This window comes from Barbus barbus (genome assembly GCF_936440315.1).
Source record: "Barbus barbus genome assembly, chromosome: 34".
Lineage (NCBI taxonomy): Eukaryota > Metazoa > Chordata > Actinopteri > Cypriniformes > Cyprinidae > Barbus > Barbus barbus.
Genome location: NC_136762.1, coordinates 4,990,891 through 5,008,192, shown reverse-complemented (window position 1 = coordinate 5,008,192; position 17,302 = coordinate 4,990,891). Strand labels below are relative to the sequence as shown.

The window sequence follows — 17,302 nt, the reverse complement described above, 5'->3', positions numbered from 1 at the left end:
AACTTCAGCATCAGATTGGGAATTAAAAACTTTGGGATAAATAGTTTTAAACACAAAAAAACTGTAATTAGATGATTTAATGATTAATGATTTCCCAGATTAATAAGTCTCTCTTAGCCCAAGACTAGAGAGCGCTATGGAGCGCTCCACACGTCCTGACGGGGTTATCGGGGTCTGGCGTACTGATCCACATTCCCACCGCAGCCCAAGAACTGGAAGAGTACACTATAATTAGAGGCTTTCCACATGCTGCAGTTATTTAGCATGCTAATAAAGGACAAAGCTGACTTCGCAGAAGTATTACAGGTAAAAAAGTGAGAGTTCTGGGAAAAAGTTGAGCTTTTATGACTCTCACACTGCAATAATGTGACTTCTTAATAGTAGAACTAGTCTTTTTGTCCTATTTTCCATGGTAAGATTTTTTATGTTTTTGAAAGAATTCTCTTATGCTCACCAAGGCTGCATTTATTTGATCAAAAATACAGGGAAAAAATTGAAATATTTTTAAAATTTAAAATAACGGTTTTCTTTTTGAATATATTTTAAAAAATTAATTTATTCGTGTGATGCAAAGCTGAATTTTCAGCATCGTTACTCTAGTCTTCAGTGTCACATGATCCTTCAGAAATCATTCTAATATGCTGATTTGCTCAAGAAACATTTCTGATTATTATCAATGTTTAAAACAGTTGTGCTACTCAATATTTTCGTATAAACAATATGTTATTAGCATTCTTTAATGAATAGAAAGTTCAAAAAGACAATGTTTCATGTACATTATAAATGTCTTCAGTAACTTTTGATACATTTTAAGCATTTTTAAACGGGAAAGCCAGTAAAAATACGTATTAAGTAAAGTTACAACCCCCACTAATCGAACCTGCTTCACACTATAAGTAGTCATAACAATAAAATGATATTACCACCCATCAGTCTTTTAACAATCTCACATTGTCATTTATGCGGGTCCTAAAACTCCCTTTTCTTTGATTGCCATTTTACAGCTGTTTTTAGAGTGCGAGAAAACCTGCAACAGACACGTCTATCATCCTTAAAGATGCAGCCTGATACTACGCATTATGCAACGCGTGGCCCGGAGCCATCGGGGTGAACAGTGAGCTCTTACGGATAAAGCCAGTACCATCTTTTCTTACATTCCTCTCAGTCTTTGTTCCTCTGCGAGTCATTATACTCTAACAAAGCGTGACACATGAAGCATTATAAGCCTCCGAGTTTCATATTGAAAGGAAAACATGGAAACAAAAGGGGCAAAATCCAACTTCAGGGATGTACACAGGACATACAGAGCAGAACGAATGCCCAGATTGACCCATTTTACCTCAGCGTGCCGCACAGAGCCTCTACTGTACGTGAAGTTAATAATAACCCCATAGAAGATCTACACTAAGCGTCTTTGACTGGCCAAACATGGCTTGTTGAAAGTTGGATTAGATTTACTGTCCGCCGGGTGTTGGGTGATCACAAAAGCGGGATTATTAAAATAACTTCAGAAAAAGGAAAGATTGTGTACACAGTGTTCTTGTAAGAGCAGGCTAGGCAGAACAAACACATTTTGAGGTCTTAACTTCCTTTTCGGCGGTTTTCTTGGCAAACAGCAGGTCTGACATTCCTGGTGTCAGTCTGAATAAGTAGGTGAGTGTTGATATCTGAGAAGTGATAAATTTCTCTCTGCCTCCGACTGTCTAGTTTTGGATGGAAAAGGGGAGTTTAGGCAGGAATTCTACTACCTTCCTGTCGCAGGGTTCCATTATGGTTGCCTGAGCGGGGTAATTACATGCGTGGCGACGGGGCAGGGGGGCGGAGGGAGCGGACAGGCAGTGAGGGTTTTGAGCTTTGCCACTGTGTCATTATGGTCCTGTTTGAACCTTATTCAGAATAAGCAGCCCGCCTGCCAAGCCTCTTGTTTTCGTTCTTGCAAAAAAAAAAAAAAAAAAGGCCTCCAGAACAAATAGCATGCAGTATATCACCCACTGCTTGATATACCGCATGACATTTTCTCACTTTTTAGTCTCTGAGCTCACATAATTTTCCCACCAACTTCAACATATACAAATTCATGTTTCTGTTTGACCAGCACTGGCCTTTGCAACTGGTATCTTCATGAAAATGTACAATGGTTATAAAAACTAACGGTATTTTGGCTCAATAATTAAAATTTTAGATGGTCAAAGAATCAACTTTACTATAAATTTTATCACTATCAATTTTATTACTTCCTATTATGTAATATTTATAAATTGTAAATGAAACACAATCCAACACAAAGTTAAACAACAATTTTTCTATTTCAAATTACTAGATCTTTTCTTCTTAATGTTTTAAGGCTAGATATTAACTGGAAAATGTTTTACTTCAGATGCTAAATTTTGCAAGGTATCAAAACTTCTTTTCAGAGAACATTTCTCTAACTCTGTTGCCCAAATATATTTTTAATATATTATATATACTTGTATTTATGTAAAAAAATATATATACAAATAGTTAATAATAAATAGATTTTTTTTATGTAGGCAAGAACTACAGTACATTTCCATAAGGGTAAGGCCAGTTTTTAATAGCAGATCTTAAGAGTGAGTAAGACATGCCATTGGTACACACACGCCCCCCTCCGGGTCCAGCACTGACTCGATTAGATTACAACAAGAGGGTTGATGACAGCTTCTAGGCATACTTGAAAAGCGGTTGATATCCGAGATCAGTCCTTTCAAGCTTAAAGAGAGATGGTATGTAATGCATATCACGTCGGAGGCCATGGAGAATCGCTGAAAACCACAAGTTTTAAGTAATAAGCCCATTTAAAGTATCTGCTTTGAGCCTGTACACAAAAACAGTTTTGTGAATCCTTTTTAAAAAGAATAAAAATCGACCGCATTGATGCACAACTCCTCGAATCAAATGAAAAAAGAAAAAACTACAAATGCCAATCAGACAAAGAGATACAGCACACATAAATAAAGCGTAACAGATAAAGGTAACCGCTATCTTGTGATCTCTACTGTAAATATCATGAACTGTTGTAAGTTATTGTTTTTATAGCTCACGACCACCTACTAAGACCTATTCTGTTCTCTTCAGGCCGCCTGGCCCGTTTCCTCCATCAGGATCACCATGCAGGTCCAGTGGCACAGTCACATCCTGCCCATCTCCAGCGAGATTATCCGACCCACTGAGTCCATTGAGACCCAGAGACCCAAGAGGAAACTGGAAACGCTTTCTATTCAGCTGGAGAGGCTAAAGGCTCTCTTATATTCAGTTCCAGGCAAGGAAAGTCACAAACACAAAGCCAAATTAAGACTGGCCTGCTTTCAAACCGCTCTTGGAAGACGATAAGCATCATTCGAAACTGAACTGCTAAGCCTACTTTATCCGAACACATCCGAAATCTTAATATCGCACGCTATAAGTAGACACCAATAAACTGCAAGAACCCAGCGCGATAAGAAACCAGCCGAGCACTTACTAGCTACTTCCAGTGAGGCGTTGTGGCTAACCGCTTCTCCCAGGTAGTTACGGGCCACGCAAACGTAGGAGCCTTCGTCGGGTTTGCTGCGGCGGCCGTGTACGATACGCAGGAAGAAGAGCGAGCCACTGGGCAGGAGCATGCGGTGGGATCGAGGGTTGTCCCGGTCCGTTTCCACACGCTCTCCATCCTTGTACCACTCCACGGTAGGGGTGGGCCGCCCCTCCGCCTTGCAGTTTAGGGTGGCTGGCTCGCCCTTGGATACAATCAGATCAGAGGGGTGTTCCACAATGCGGGGTGCGTAGTCTTCTTGCCGCAGACGGGATCCTGGGAAAAAAAAGTGAGATATTTGATAAATAACTTTCAACATAAGTTTATCCTAATATAATTTTATTTAGAAAAAAATACATATATTAAGAAAATGGAAATATACTTAATATAAAATCTTATAATGCAATATTAAACATTATAATGAAAAATGGCTTTTATTTATTATATATATTTCTGTATTGTATATATATATATATATATATAAAGCATATTTCTATCTAAAAAAAATAAACTAAATTTGTTTTACTTTAAATCCAATATTAAACATGCAAACTTATTGCAAAATTATATATATAGTATATAAAAGATTAGATAGATAGATAGATAGATAGATAGATAGATAGATAGATAGATAGATAGATAGATAGATAGATAGATAGATAGATAGATAGATAGATAGATAGATAGATAGATAGGCCAATCATAATCAATAATTCACACTGTGGTATAAATTTTAAAACACGATTCAGGAATTGAATGGATAGACAGCTTCCTCAAGTTTCAAACGCTCGCTCAATTATGCTGCTCTGATGTATGAGCACGATCAATATTCAAGCAATATTAATGACGATCAATTTTCCAGTGAGCTTAAGGTCAGATGAGATTCTGTTTTGTCTCCTAATGCAAATTCAATACAAATAAAATGCGCCGCTGACTAGATCCAGATGGATGCATCCCGATATTTTCATGCCTGAACGTGATGACTTTGGCTACAGGAGACACCGGCTGAACTCAGTGCATGATGTCATGGGGATGCATTACAACATACAGTTTTTTAAAGTCTGTGTAAAGAGAATTCTGAGAATTGTTTCTAAACATCACAAATGATAGAAATGTATTGCTGAAACACATTACAAAGACTCTGAACTATGTAGTACTGAATTGTGGAGTTAAACCGTTAAACAGTTTTTCACCAGTTCAGGATTTTTTGGGCGAGGTCTAAAACGGTGGCTTGATGACACAATGGAGCCACCGAGCGTGGCTCCGCCCCTAACACTATAATAACTACGTTGAGAGGTCAAGAGGAAAAGTTTGTCTTTTTGAATGTCTGATGTTAGATATACAGATTCTAGGCAGGGACGGTTCTAGGGTGAATGGATACCTGGTTCTTAGCTCAGAGACATCAATATGTGGCAGAATACATACAATTTAAAAACATGGAGCGTTCACAATTCACATCTAGAAACGCGAGCTGTACCGCTTTCTCTTCTCTCAAAGCGCACCGGAGCTTTCGCTCTCATGGTGTTTGCCGTTGTTAAGCAATCATGAGCCGCGCTCGCCTTGACGACGAGAAGATTTCAACTCACTGCAGCGCTAAAACACGACTACAATTACATAACGAACTTGCACGCTCAAACAAGTATGGCTGTATAAATCCAATTGAGCTACTAGAGATAGTATCAGTAGCATCCATTCATGTTGTAGCGGTATTTGACGGTTGAGAGAGATGGCCGCTTTCCCGTGAGTGGGCGTGGTTTCAGCCGACAGCGGACACGCCCCCAGCATTTGAGAGCAGAGAGTCCTGCTTATTTTTCAAAGATTTTGATAACTTATTTTAGTTACTTGGTGGGTTTTTTTATCATTCAAATTTGGCTGGGTGGTTAATAACACATTTTTCTGTTGTGTGACAAACTCAGAACACATATTTTAATATCACTTTACATGGACTTTAAAGGAATAGCTGACCCCAAAATGAATTTTCGGTCACTCTCACCTGTATGTTTTTCTTTCTTCTGAGGAGAAAAATGTTTTCCATACAATGGAAGTGAATGGTGACCAGAGCTTGTTGAACTCCAAAAAGCAGCACATAATATGACTCTTTGGTAACTGTATTATTGCTTTGTATGTGCTAATACATCATGAAATTTACTAGCAATTTCTTAGTGAAAATGCTTTCTACAGCAAATTTTATCTACAGCAAATCTACATCAAATCTACAGCAAAATTTGTATATGTGCAGATTTTCTTCATTTAAGCTTCTTTTAAATGTTGAAAAGTTGGTCACCATTGGCTTCCATTTGCTGTATGGAAAAGAGCATCACAAACACCTTTCAAAAAAGAAAGAAATACACAATGGTTTGGAGTAAATAGAACATAAGGTTGAATAAATGAACCATTCCTTGAAATTTCTTATAATTCCTGAAGCAGGTGTTGGTAACTTCCTACGAACAGATTGGTGTGGCTTTGACTAACACAAAAGCTCTGGGAGGGAACCAAGCCCTTCATTACTGAAATCTCTCTGTTCTTTGGACTGCGGCAGACCTGTGCTTAAACCAAGCCACTGTCATTTCAGTGGTGCGCCACTTCCCTGATCAAAGACGTGAAATGAGAGGGCTGTAAAGTTAGGGATGAGGGGGTGTTTGGAGGAAAAGGGAGATAAGAGGCATTACAGAGAGACACACATCAGACAGCTCTGTGGATGTCTGGGTTTATGTATGTGTGTGTGTGTGTGTGTGTGTGTGCGCGCTTGAAGGCTGGGAGTGTAAAGGAAGCACAGTCACTGCATAGGGAAATACAAAAGTAGCTAAAATTGGAGACAGCCAATCTGCCTTTCTGGGCTTAAGTCGTTTGCTTGTGTTCAGAGACCAGTGAACTGCACCCGTAAGACCTGGTTTATATGCAAATGAGGCTTGCATCTTTAATGCCTAACGGCTACAATATAGTGTGTGTGCATCTCAACACTGCCCTTTGGAGTCCATTCAGCTCCAATTAAAAAGAGCTAGGATTAATTGGCAGTAAAGGGTCAAAATTCATTCATCCAACCACCAACCCACCGGCTTTTCACTCTCTTTTCATCCCATCCCCCGTCCCATACATCCAACTATCCCTCCCTCCGGCCCTTTTTCGGAAGGAGAGCTCCATAAGACAGTGTCTATGAGCATTAAATCATCCCTAACATCAGCGAGAGTTTGCGCGAGGTAATGCATTCATTGATTTGCATGTTACGGAGAAGAGCGGTTGGCTCTCGTGTTTACAGTACGTGTAAATATGTAATGGGAAGATAATGAGCTGTGCTTTCTGACACATACGAACACCCTGCAGGCCCGCAGGACGACATACAACCAGTACTTTTCTGCAAACAACACAGAGCGAATGCATAATGGCTACTGTCTGCTAACAGCCATGTGGAAGTATTGTTTATTAACAGAAATGACCTGATATTGTCTAAACAAAAGTACTATTATTATCATTAGTCTAAATCCACAGAATTTATAAGTCTTTACATATATATATAGATAGTTCATGGTTTAAACATGACTGAAAAAAATTTTCTTTTGCAAAACGCATGTGTTTTTTTAATGCACACTATATATAGTGTATACCTTTAAAAAAATTAAAAATTGTTAAAAATTTAAAATAAATAAAATAATGACCAAACAGAAATTTACAAAAATAAAACAATTCAATATTTGGCACTTTATATTATCAGTATATACTAGAGCTGCACGATTCTGGAAAAATTGAGAATCACATTTTTTTTGGTCTCAAACAGAGATCACGATTCTGAACTAAACAAAATAATGTGTGACAAAATAATAATTGCTGCGGTCTATTTAAAAGTGTTTAATTTAAATAAATTATTAAACATTTTAATATATAATACAGTGTGGCCCGGTTTCACAGATATGGCTTAGACTAAGCCAGGATTAGATCATAGTTCAATTAAGACATTTAAGCAATTTTTATAAACATTCTTAGAAAAAAAACATTACTGGTGTGTATCTTGAGACAAAACAAAGGCACTGATATATTTTAAGATCGGTCAGTGCAAGTTCGAAACAGCTCAGACTTACATTTTAGTCTAGGACTAGGCTTAAGCCTTGTCTGTGAAACCGGGGGTATATGTATTTAAAATATAGTGTATTTAATACACCAATTTTTAGTATTAAAATGATGAAAAACTGGTTTGTATTAATGATTCAATGACTCACTCATACCTCACTTGTTTCAATAATGGATGAATCAGTATTTTTGAACGAATCTCGAATGAATGATTCAATGACAAATATATTTTTTTTAACAGTCACTTGTCATCACCTAGTGGCGAAACGATGCAATCGACACAAACGTTATTTGAAGCTTCACTTACTTTCAAAAGATGAGTGGCTCTATTTTGATCGCTACCATAGACATCAATGTTTGTAGCCGAACTATAAACTTTTATCGCAGTATTTCTATGAATGACTGTAAGACAGAAATAATACTGTGTATTAGACTGTTTGTGAAACTTTTTCTTACCTAAAGACGTTAACTGTCTGCTCTCTGGATCAGCAGCAGCACGAATTTTTCAAAGTTTTAATAGACACGGGCGAATCGTTGTCATTTAGAAATTAGATCGTGTGGGTATTTGAATCGAGATCGTGATCTTTTAACGATTAATCGTGCAGCTCTAGTATATACGCAATATCGCGTTCATTATCGAAGGCGATATATCATCGATAATGAAAGTGATATTGCGTAGCTTGTCAGTGAACTACGGCTCCATGTATTAAATGCCGCTCCATTTGAAAACAGGTGATGGAGATTTAGCGCTAATCTCGGCTTTACTGACGAGATGTGCATATTTAGTGTATGCATACTATACACTAAATATATTTCACGTAAATCATTGACAGATTTTAACAAAACAAAAGAAAAAAATAAATGCTGAGTTAGGCCTACGGTTCATTGTGACGCATTCCAACGTTCTCGGAAAGGAAAACGAGACGGCAGAAAGTTGCAAAACTTTTACAGTTTTATTTGTTTTGCAATAGCTTGACAGTTTTGAATGATGTCTTGCATCTGTATAACCAACCAGCGTTGGTATGGCCATATCGCGCTGGCGCCTCACGCGCACAAAGACACATATTTTTGCGACATTGCAGCCAGTTCATTATCAAAATAACATACAGTTAAAGAAGCGTGTAAAAAGTTACAGTGCTCCGTTGTCCAATCTGTTCAGCGTGACCACCGCCTCGCTGTGCTGTTATTGCCGATGTAAAGGATGATGTTTTACGTCGATGAAAGTAAAAGCCAATAAATAATATTTTAGTATACGTCGATAATATGGAAACATTTGGATTCGTGCCGAGTGAGAGAGGTAGGCATCAGTTTTACCTTTAATTTGTTTTTGGAATGACGTTTTATAGCCTTTTATAGCAGCCTTAAGTTTAGAGGATTTGTTGTGGAGGGAAACTATTAACTGTGTTTATAATGTTTGTAAACATTTTTGATTTACATGCATTTTAGCCTACATCATTTCTGAATAATAGCCTAATAAAATGCGACGCGGCTTTGTTTTTTTCCCCTCAAAACGCAATTTTATACAAGTAGCGTTTTTTTTAACAATTTGCACTAAACATTTTTAAATATCTTAAAAAAATACTTTAATGTCTTTAAAGCATTAATAGATTTTTTTCTTTTGTTTAGTAGCCTACATTTAGAAATTTAAAAATCTAGAAAAGATGATGCTGTATTGGCTGTGACTAAGTGCAGTGGGTTAAGTTACCATCTCTTTCTGTACTTTTTTTTTTCTTTTTGTGTAAAGAAAACACTGTACTTTATTATTAATATTATTATTATAGGCAAAGACAATATTATTAGGTATTAACCGTTATTTTTTCTACTCAAACCGGTTTCGGAACGGTAATAATACAGAGGAACGCAGGAATGGAAACATCAAAATATCAATTCTGCTCTGAGTGAACCGATTTACTTTTTTTTTTCGTCTTCAAGCCCTGTTTCATAATGATATTTCCCCCCATTTTAAATTCTTATTATCCAATGAAAGGTTAGATGTTTTTGAATTTTGTAAATAAAAGATCAAAAGGATTAACAATGCAGAATCATTTTCACAACCTTCTTTGATCATATTTACCAAGGGTGCCAATATTTTTGGCCATGACTGTATATGGGCAGTATATCAGCCACCTACCATTCTCTAGATATCAGCTTCAGTAATGGCTATTGAAAAAGACAATTTGTTTGCCTATAATAAAAAGGATGAATATTAAAGAATGGTGACAGAAGAGGAGATTTATAATAGAGTCAGAAAAAATAACGAGGAAGAAAATGGCTCAGGGTAATCTCTCAGATAAAGCGTCCGCATATTAAGTTAACCTGTTCAGGTTCGGCTCTTCCATCCTATTAAAACAGTCTGACTTCATCTATGCTGGCTGCATACGCTTAGAAAAGTATCCAGTCGGAGAGAAGGAAAAAAACTACCCTCCTTCTCCCGAGGTGCTCATGAGTCCACTCACAAAGTCAGAAGACCTCACTACATGCAATATTCCCACTGCACTTTGAAATGCAGATGCCCTGCTCTCGCTCTCGGCAGACCAGCCGTACTTCTTTCTTTTATTTTTTTTTTATACGATGGAATCATGCTCAATAATGAGAGGCACTGCTGAGGGCGGCACCACGTTACACATTGAAGTATATGTACATGCTGTGAACCAGACAAAAATGCAAAGAAAGAATAAAAAGAACGAAAAGAAAAAGAAAGAGCATCTACTGTATAACTCAGTCTCTCTTCATGGATAATAAATAAAAGCAGCTGTGTTTCTAGTGTTTCTTTCTCAGCGCTCTCCTGACTCTTTTCATCTGTTTATTTCCACATCTGACTGTTTTCTTCCTTTTGCTTGTCCACTGCTTTTGGTCTGCTGTAGCCCCCCCCCCCCCCCCCCCCCTCTCTTTTTTCCATGCTCTTTCCTGTTCTCTGAGAATATGAGATGAGCTAATCAGCTCCATGGGCTCAGCAGAGGGACACTGGGATTTCTGCATCTAAGATCTGATCGATCGCTGCCTAGGGCAAGAATCCTTTTCCTCCTCTCAGACTTGACACACACACACACACACCATACTACATACATACACATGAAGTACACTCAATATGTGAGGCTGTATCAGTCTCGCTATCCTTCTATCACTCCATTTTCCTCATTGGGTGGAGAGAAGCCACTGGAGGTTTGCATTGGAGGTAATTAAGGGGAGAGGAAACCTCGGACAGAGGATTCAACACAAGCCTGAAAATCCCTTACTCTGCTTGATTTGATTCAAACATAAAAATGCTGTCAGGCAGTCCTACTGCAAAAATGTTTATATATATATATATATATATATATATATATATATAATTCAGCATTGCATCACAGGAATAAACTACATTTTAAATATATATTCAAACAGAAATAGCCATTTTTAAATTGTAATATTATTTTCCAATTTAAGTTAATCAAATTAAGATCAAATTTGAATTGTGACCCGTTCTGGTGAAATGAGTCTGAAGTCGCACGGGCTAATTTTGAACTACAGGCAAAAAAAGTGAAAAATGTCAGTTTTGGTCGAATTTGAGGTTTTCACAAAAATGAGTTCATTAAGCCCTCTTCTAGCGATCCCAAAGCTCCAAATAGTAATTAAACATCTAAAATTATCTTTATTTGTACGTTTTCTGAGAGGAGTACCTTTTTCTCTGCACATTTCTGTACGACAGCTACTGCTTCTCACCACAAGTTGTAAGTCTATTGTTGCAAAGCGCAGCATTCCAGCTTTGTTAATATTCATATCGAATTCTCAATGACAAGTCCAAACCAGTGAAATATGATTTTCAAACCCATGCTGATGACGATCGTGCTGACTGACATTTGCAAAGCATAAGTGCATGAAACGCACCTTTCCGCGAGCGCCCGATCTCCTTCATAAAGTACGTTATCACTCGCTGCTCTTGATTAAATACTGTTTATTTGCATCTTTGTTCTTGTTTTTAATAACAAACATAAAATAAAAATAGCTATATTGTGATTCATAATATAGTAATTATTATTAAGAAAAGAATTGGAGGAAAATATGCAACGTTGCTTGGTGATTCTGCTTTGGAATCTTTAACTCTACTGCTTCTATTGCCTTCAAACGGCTGTAGCTCATTTTTTATCCGATTCCAACAAGTCGTATATCATTTTGAAGGTATTTTAATGAAAATAAAAAGAACTCATTTTTGAACATTTGCACATTCCGACTCATTTTGCCAGCACCGGCCACAATTATTTCAAACTTTTGGTGCCAGTGTATGTATGCACAATTATTTACGTGCATAAATAATGTCTTATATTGAAAAACGTACGAAATACATTGTTGGTGCAAAACATTTTTACAAATGTTTCTTTGTACCAGTTTTTCTCTCACAATATTATTAAATTTCTTCTTAAATATGACTTCATTCTGAAAATTATCACTACATTAATTTTTCATTTTGGACTTTATTAAGATATTGCTATTTAAAAAAAAAAAAAAAAAAAAAAAAAGATTATCGTCTTCAGTAACTCGCACTGCTGCCTGAAGGTGGGAAAAAATAATTTTGGGTTGATCTATAATGATTATATCTGGGATCTTCTTCAATAAGGTGTGTGTGTGCGTTTGTTAAGTTGCCTGGGAGGAACAGAGAGCGTATCAGCAGGGTGCTTTCACTCTAGTCTTCCTTTGCAATTAAAAAACTCCACACACCTCTCAGCCATGTTAGCCTACACAGCTCACAGCTATATTCATGCACAGTGCAATTACATTACAACCTACAGTGCAGTTCACTTCATTTAGTTCCACACAGAGGGGAGGAGGGGAAGGGATGAGAGAGAGAGAGAGAGAGAGAGAGAGAGAGAGAGAGAGAGAAGTGTCACACGGCACAGTTTTAATAAGTTCAGCTTCAGTGGCTGCATTAACTTCAGATGGAAATGAGCTGTTCTCAGTGAGTCCTCATCAATGAGGAGACGAGCTCCTGGCACTGAAAGAGAGTTACGGCCAGACACTGATCGACTGAGGACGCCAAGGTCATGCAGTGTTAGTACAGTGTGTGTGAGAGACAATGGACACGGAGAAACAGATCAAACAAGAAAGAAACAGAAAGCAAAAGAGACTGAATTACTTTGAAAAGAAAGAAACAAACAAAAAATAAGAACAAGTTATATGGTGTTGATATATACCCTATAATAAATGTATTTTGTCTTTAGATTTAGATTTATCATTGCAAGTTAAACAAAACAAATCATAATTTACAGAGTTATAATAGTTAACTAAAATGAAAACTAAAAAAGCCATCCCCATTACTTTAAATAAAATAAATAATAACTGAAATAAAATATACAAAATATTTTTAGCTGCCAAAGCAGCATTTCTTATTCTAATTAAGTTTAACAATGTACTACAATAATTAAAAGTAAAACTGAAATACAAATTAATATAAATTATATAAACATATAAAAACAAAAAAAAAATTATTAATCATACAACATTTTTTTCTATAGACATGAATTAAAACATTAAAAAACAACAAAATTACTCAAATTGAAAAAAAGTTTCAAAAAAGTTTCAAAATTTTAATTAAAACATTGATAGTGTCTTTGTTACTATACACTGTAAAAAAAATTGTTTCAACTGAAAATAATTTGTTACAGTAAATTTTAAGGCAGCGGCCTTAAAGTCAGCATGAAATAAAAATGGACTTTTCTTATTTTTTTATGGAATACTGTAGTGTTTATTATAAATAATTTATCCGTGCACTTCATTATTTTTTTTAATTCATGTGCCCTCGTAATCTTTAATCAAAAATATTAACCTCCCCTCGCCCTCAAAACGACTCCTCTACTCTTCCGGTCACGAGTAATGGCGCAAGGGGCGGAGCTAGTGACGTAAGGGGTAAACGCTGGGATAAACGACAGGGGGAAAGCTGAAGCTGACCCTTCACTTTATAGCACTGACACCAGTCAGGGAGTCCGTTACCCTTAAACACTGAAAAGATATTAGGATATTACGACAACATTACTCTTAGTACATCGCAAACTAATTTGTTTCATGACTATGACTTAACCTGATGGAGGACACGCTCAGTCATTCAGGTAGTCTCTCTCTCTCTCGTGTGCTGTTTAGGCATGTTTTGTGCTGTTGATCGTGGTCATTATCCCTAATAAATAAATCATTTATTCATGCTTGGGTGTCGGCGGTGAATCCAGTGGCGAGAAATCCCCCACCACTAACTGCAAACTGGCATTTCAGATCTGCCTCCATTTTGCGCCCCAACTTCCAACAAATTCTCGAAGGACGAAATCAAGTCCCGCCCTCTCATTTCAGATGCAGTTTCATTCGGATATACGTCACAATAGAGAATAAAAGACAATCGCAACTTCCGTTTCATGCCCACTTTAAAGTTTTTTTGTTTAGTCAATTAAAACATTTCAGTTGTCACTTAGTACAACTTCAAATTTAAAGTTGACAAAAAAATTTTAGTTGAGTATACTAGGGTTGGGCCGATAGACGATGCCATCGTCCATCGCCGATGGCTGCTAGAGCAGACATCGTGATCCCCCCCAATTCCCCCCGCAATCCGCCGCATCCCAATACTGTGTTTGGAAATAAAATGACGTGTAGCCTATATGAAACCCCTAAAGGGAATAAATACAAGATGGGAGGAAAACACATAATGTCATAATAAATGTCAATACTTTCTCTCGCAGTTATATTGTTAGGTAATTATACTGTATATAAATTGCGGGCATCAGGGAGCCGCTATTATATCTGGCATTGAAACTGCTTTTGAATGCACGATCGTTTTTTAGTTTTGACTTTCACTTTCGAGATTTGCGATCGCATGTACTCTGTTTATACTATGGAGCGGCAGTTATTACCACACATTTTACAAGATTAGATGTTTGTCAGTGGTGCTCAGGATCTGCAAATCATTCACCATCATCCTCGGTCATCTCTCCTTACTCTGCTTATGTGGTAAGTCAAATTTTAAGTGCTGTAATGTAACAGGCAACCGTTAGCAATCATTTTTTGTTTTCCGTGCCTTTCTGAATACGGATTCACGCTTCGGGCACACCCCTCAGCTAAAAATGTCATCGTCCATCGCGAGGTTTCACTGTAGACATCGTCTGATGCTGATTTTGTAGACATCGCCCAACCCTAGAGTATACTTAAAAGTCAGGGGAGTAACAAATTATTTTCAGGAATAAATTATGGAATAAATTGCATTCTAAAAATATTTGTAAATATATTTACAATATTTTAAAATATTACTGTATTTTTAATCAAGTTAATCTAGCCTTGGTGAGCATAACACACTTCTCTATATATATATCCACAAATGCAATCAAATCCTGATGGATACGACCAACTTCCTGTTGATGTGTTACGAACACAGACACTTTACTCTGTCTATTTGTGTGTGCTCTGTAGTAAAAATCTTTTCTTATCATGACTGAGGAGATAAAGAACCAAGCCCCAAGTGTGTGCAGATATAGATGTGCAACTTTTCAAGGCTTTAATGAAGCTCAAAATTCCCCTTTCCTGCAAACATGCAAACACAGCGCAGAAGCAAAGAAGAGCAAGAGTCACCACACAGGACTGCTCTGCTGCTTCAGAACCGCTTTCGATCACCACTGGCCCAACTCCGATAGGAGTATTTGAGAACAGATAAGACACACGCACCACGGAGGGCCGCGGCCTATTTGTAATACCATTAATCTGTGATTAGCAGGTCATTTAGTGGGATTTATTGGGCAAGATAAGCACAGGGTGTGCATTCGGCCTTTTCACAGAGATAGCTTAGCAACACCTTTACTGGTCGTAAAACTGAGTCAAAGAGTCATAAAAACCAGAGGGTGGATCTGCTAGAGATCGGTGAACTCGACCGGCATTTCTTGTCTGTCGTATGCCAGCTAATTAAAGCCAAATACACACTGTACGATTTAGACACAAATGGATAATTAATGGCTTTTGCAATGAATCGAAGCTCATTTCTGACAGAGAAAAAGTTTAGGTCACAGCCTTGTAGCAGAAGAGACCTTTATATAAAAAAATCAATACTGGCTAGGGCTGCATTTGGTGGGGGCAAAAAAGAATCTTAATTTTTCAGATAAAAAAATGTTAAAATACTTAAAATAATTGTATACATTTTTTTAGATTGATTAACTTTGTTTCACATTATTATTATTATTCCTAAATGTTATAAATTATAAATTATTACAAATTATAAACACTTATAAATCCTAAGTGTTAACTGTAAAATTTAAAAAACTAAATAAATAAATTAATTAATAATAATAATAACAAACAAATGAGTATAAAAAAAACATCATTTACTGTAAACCGAGTTGCTCTGAGATACTGAAAACACCAAGACATGAGATGCTCATGTGTAAAACAAAAACAAAAAACACAGTGCTGCACTTCACTCTGAAACATTCAATGTATATATTTAATTAATTTCGCCTTAATATTGGCTTTTCTACTCAATTTAGAACATAAAGCGTTAGCCTAGATATTCAGATTCTTTCGTTTTCTATTGCATTCGAAACATTGCCAGCATTGATGCGTGGGCTTGCTAGGGTTGAAGTGAGATGGCATTCGCCATATCAATGAGCTCAGAAAGTGACAAAACCAGTTAAATGCTTAGTCAAAGTCCTAAAATTCTTTCGTTCAGTCTGACAGCTTCATAAAGTACAATCTGACAGTTTACGATCATAAAGGACAGAAAAAACTACACTGTATATACCAGACTTAAGATCAGAGGGCTCAGAAAAGTAAACTGCCACTCTCTGTCATTTGACGTTACTCGAGAAAGCACTGTTGAAGCTCTTCAGAACGCAGACGCCAAGCCTCATATTTCAAACTCAGAATTCGCATCACGGCCTCACCCGAAACATCCATCCTTCCGAGTCCCATCTGGGGCCGGCGGAGGATTTCAGAAACAAAGACGAGCCTGGAGAGGAAGGCCTCTGTCAGCTGTGAAACATATCCGCGAGGTCTCCTCTGGCTGTGGGGGTCAGGGGCAGCCCGGAGAGAGAAGCAGGGGTCCTCTGGGAGACTGCGGCCCATCCTGCCCAGGGGCCCCCCAGTCTGGAGGGCTGAAACAATAAGAGCAGTCTTTCTGCCTCTGGCTCCAGTCAATCTCAACAGACACCCCAAAACAGATGGAGAACGGCTGAGGCTTTCCTGAGAGAAAAAGGCGCTGGATGTGTACAGTGACAGTGTGCTAGTGATGTGTGACACACTTAAGTCATTCTGAATATCACTGCTGCTGATTGAGACCTGAGGATAACAGCTCTGTACTGCGCACTAAACTCTCTACAATATTTTCTAAAAAGATTTTTCTGATTAAAAAAAAAAAAAAAGACAATTTGGCCCAAAATTTTGTGATAAAAATTCCATTAATATGACTGGAATAAAAAAAAAAAAAAAAAAAAAAAAAAAAATATATATATATATATATATATATATATATATATATATATATATATATAAAATAGTAAATATTATTTAATAAACACCAGTCATGTGCTGCTCACATTTAAAAGAACACAGTGAACTTTACTCTGAAACACGCAACACATGTTTCTATAAAACAAATAGCATTGAAACAGCACATATTATGCAAATAAATAGTACGTTTAAAATGTTTTCGTAATAAGAAAAATTTAATTTTTCAACCTTTATTTGTAATATTAACCATATACAATCTACTCT

At 37.0% G+C, this 17,302-nt stretch overlaps 1 protein-coding gene across 2 annotated transcripts in view; it reads right to left on the bottom strand.

Moving 5' to 3' along the window:
- Positions 1-17,302, bottom strand: part of LOC306854581 (roundabout homolog 1-like) — a 285,946-nt gene that overhangs the window by 144,514 nt on the left and 124,130 nt on the right. For both annotated transcript variants that reach the window (XM_079392718.1, XM_079392717.1), the window contains one exon: positions 3,482-3,808. In XM_079392718.1, the coding sequence (XP_079248844.1) occupies positions 3,482-3,808 (327 nt within the window). The remainder of the gene's footprint in view (positions 1-3,481; positions 3,809-17,302) is intronic.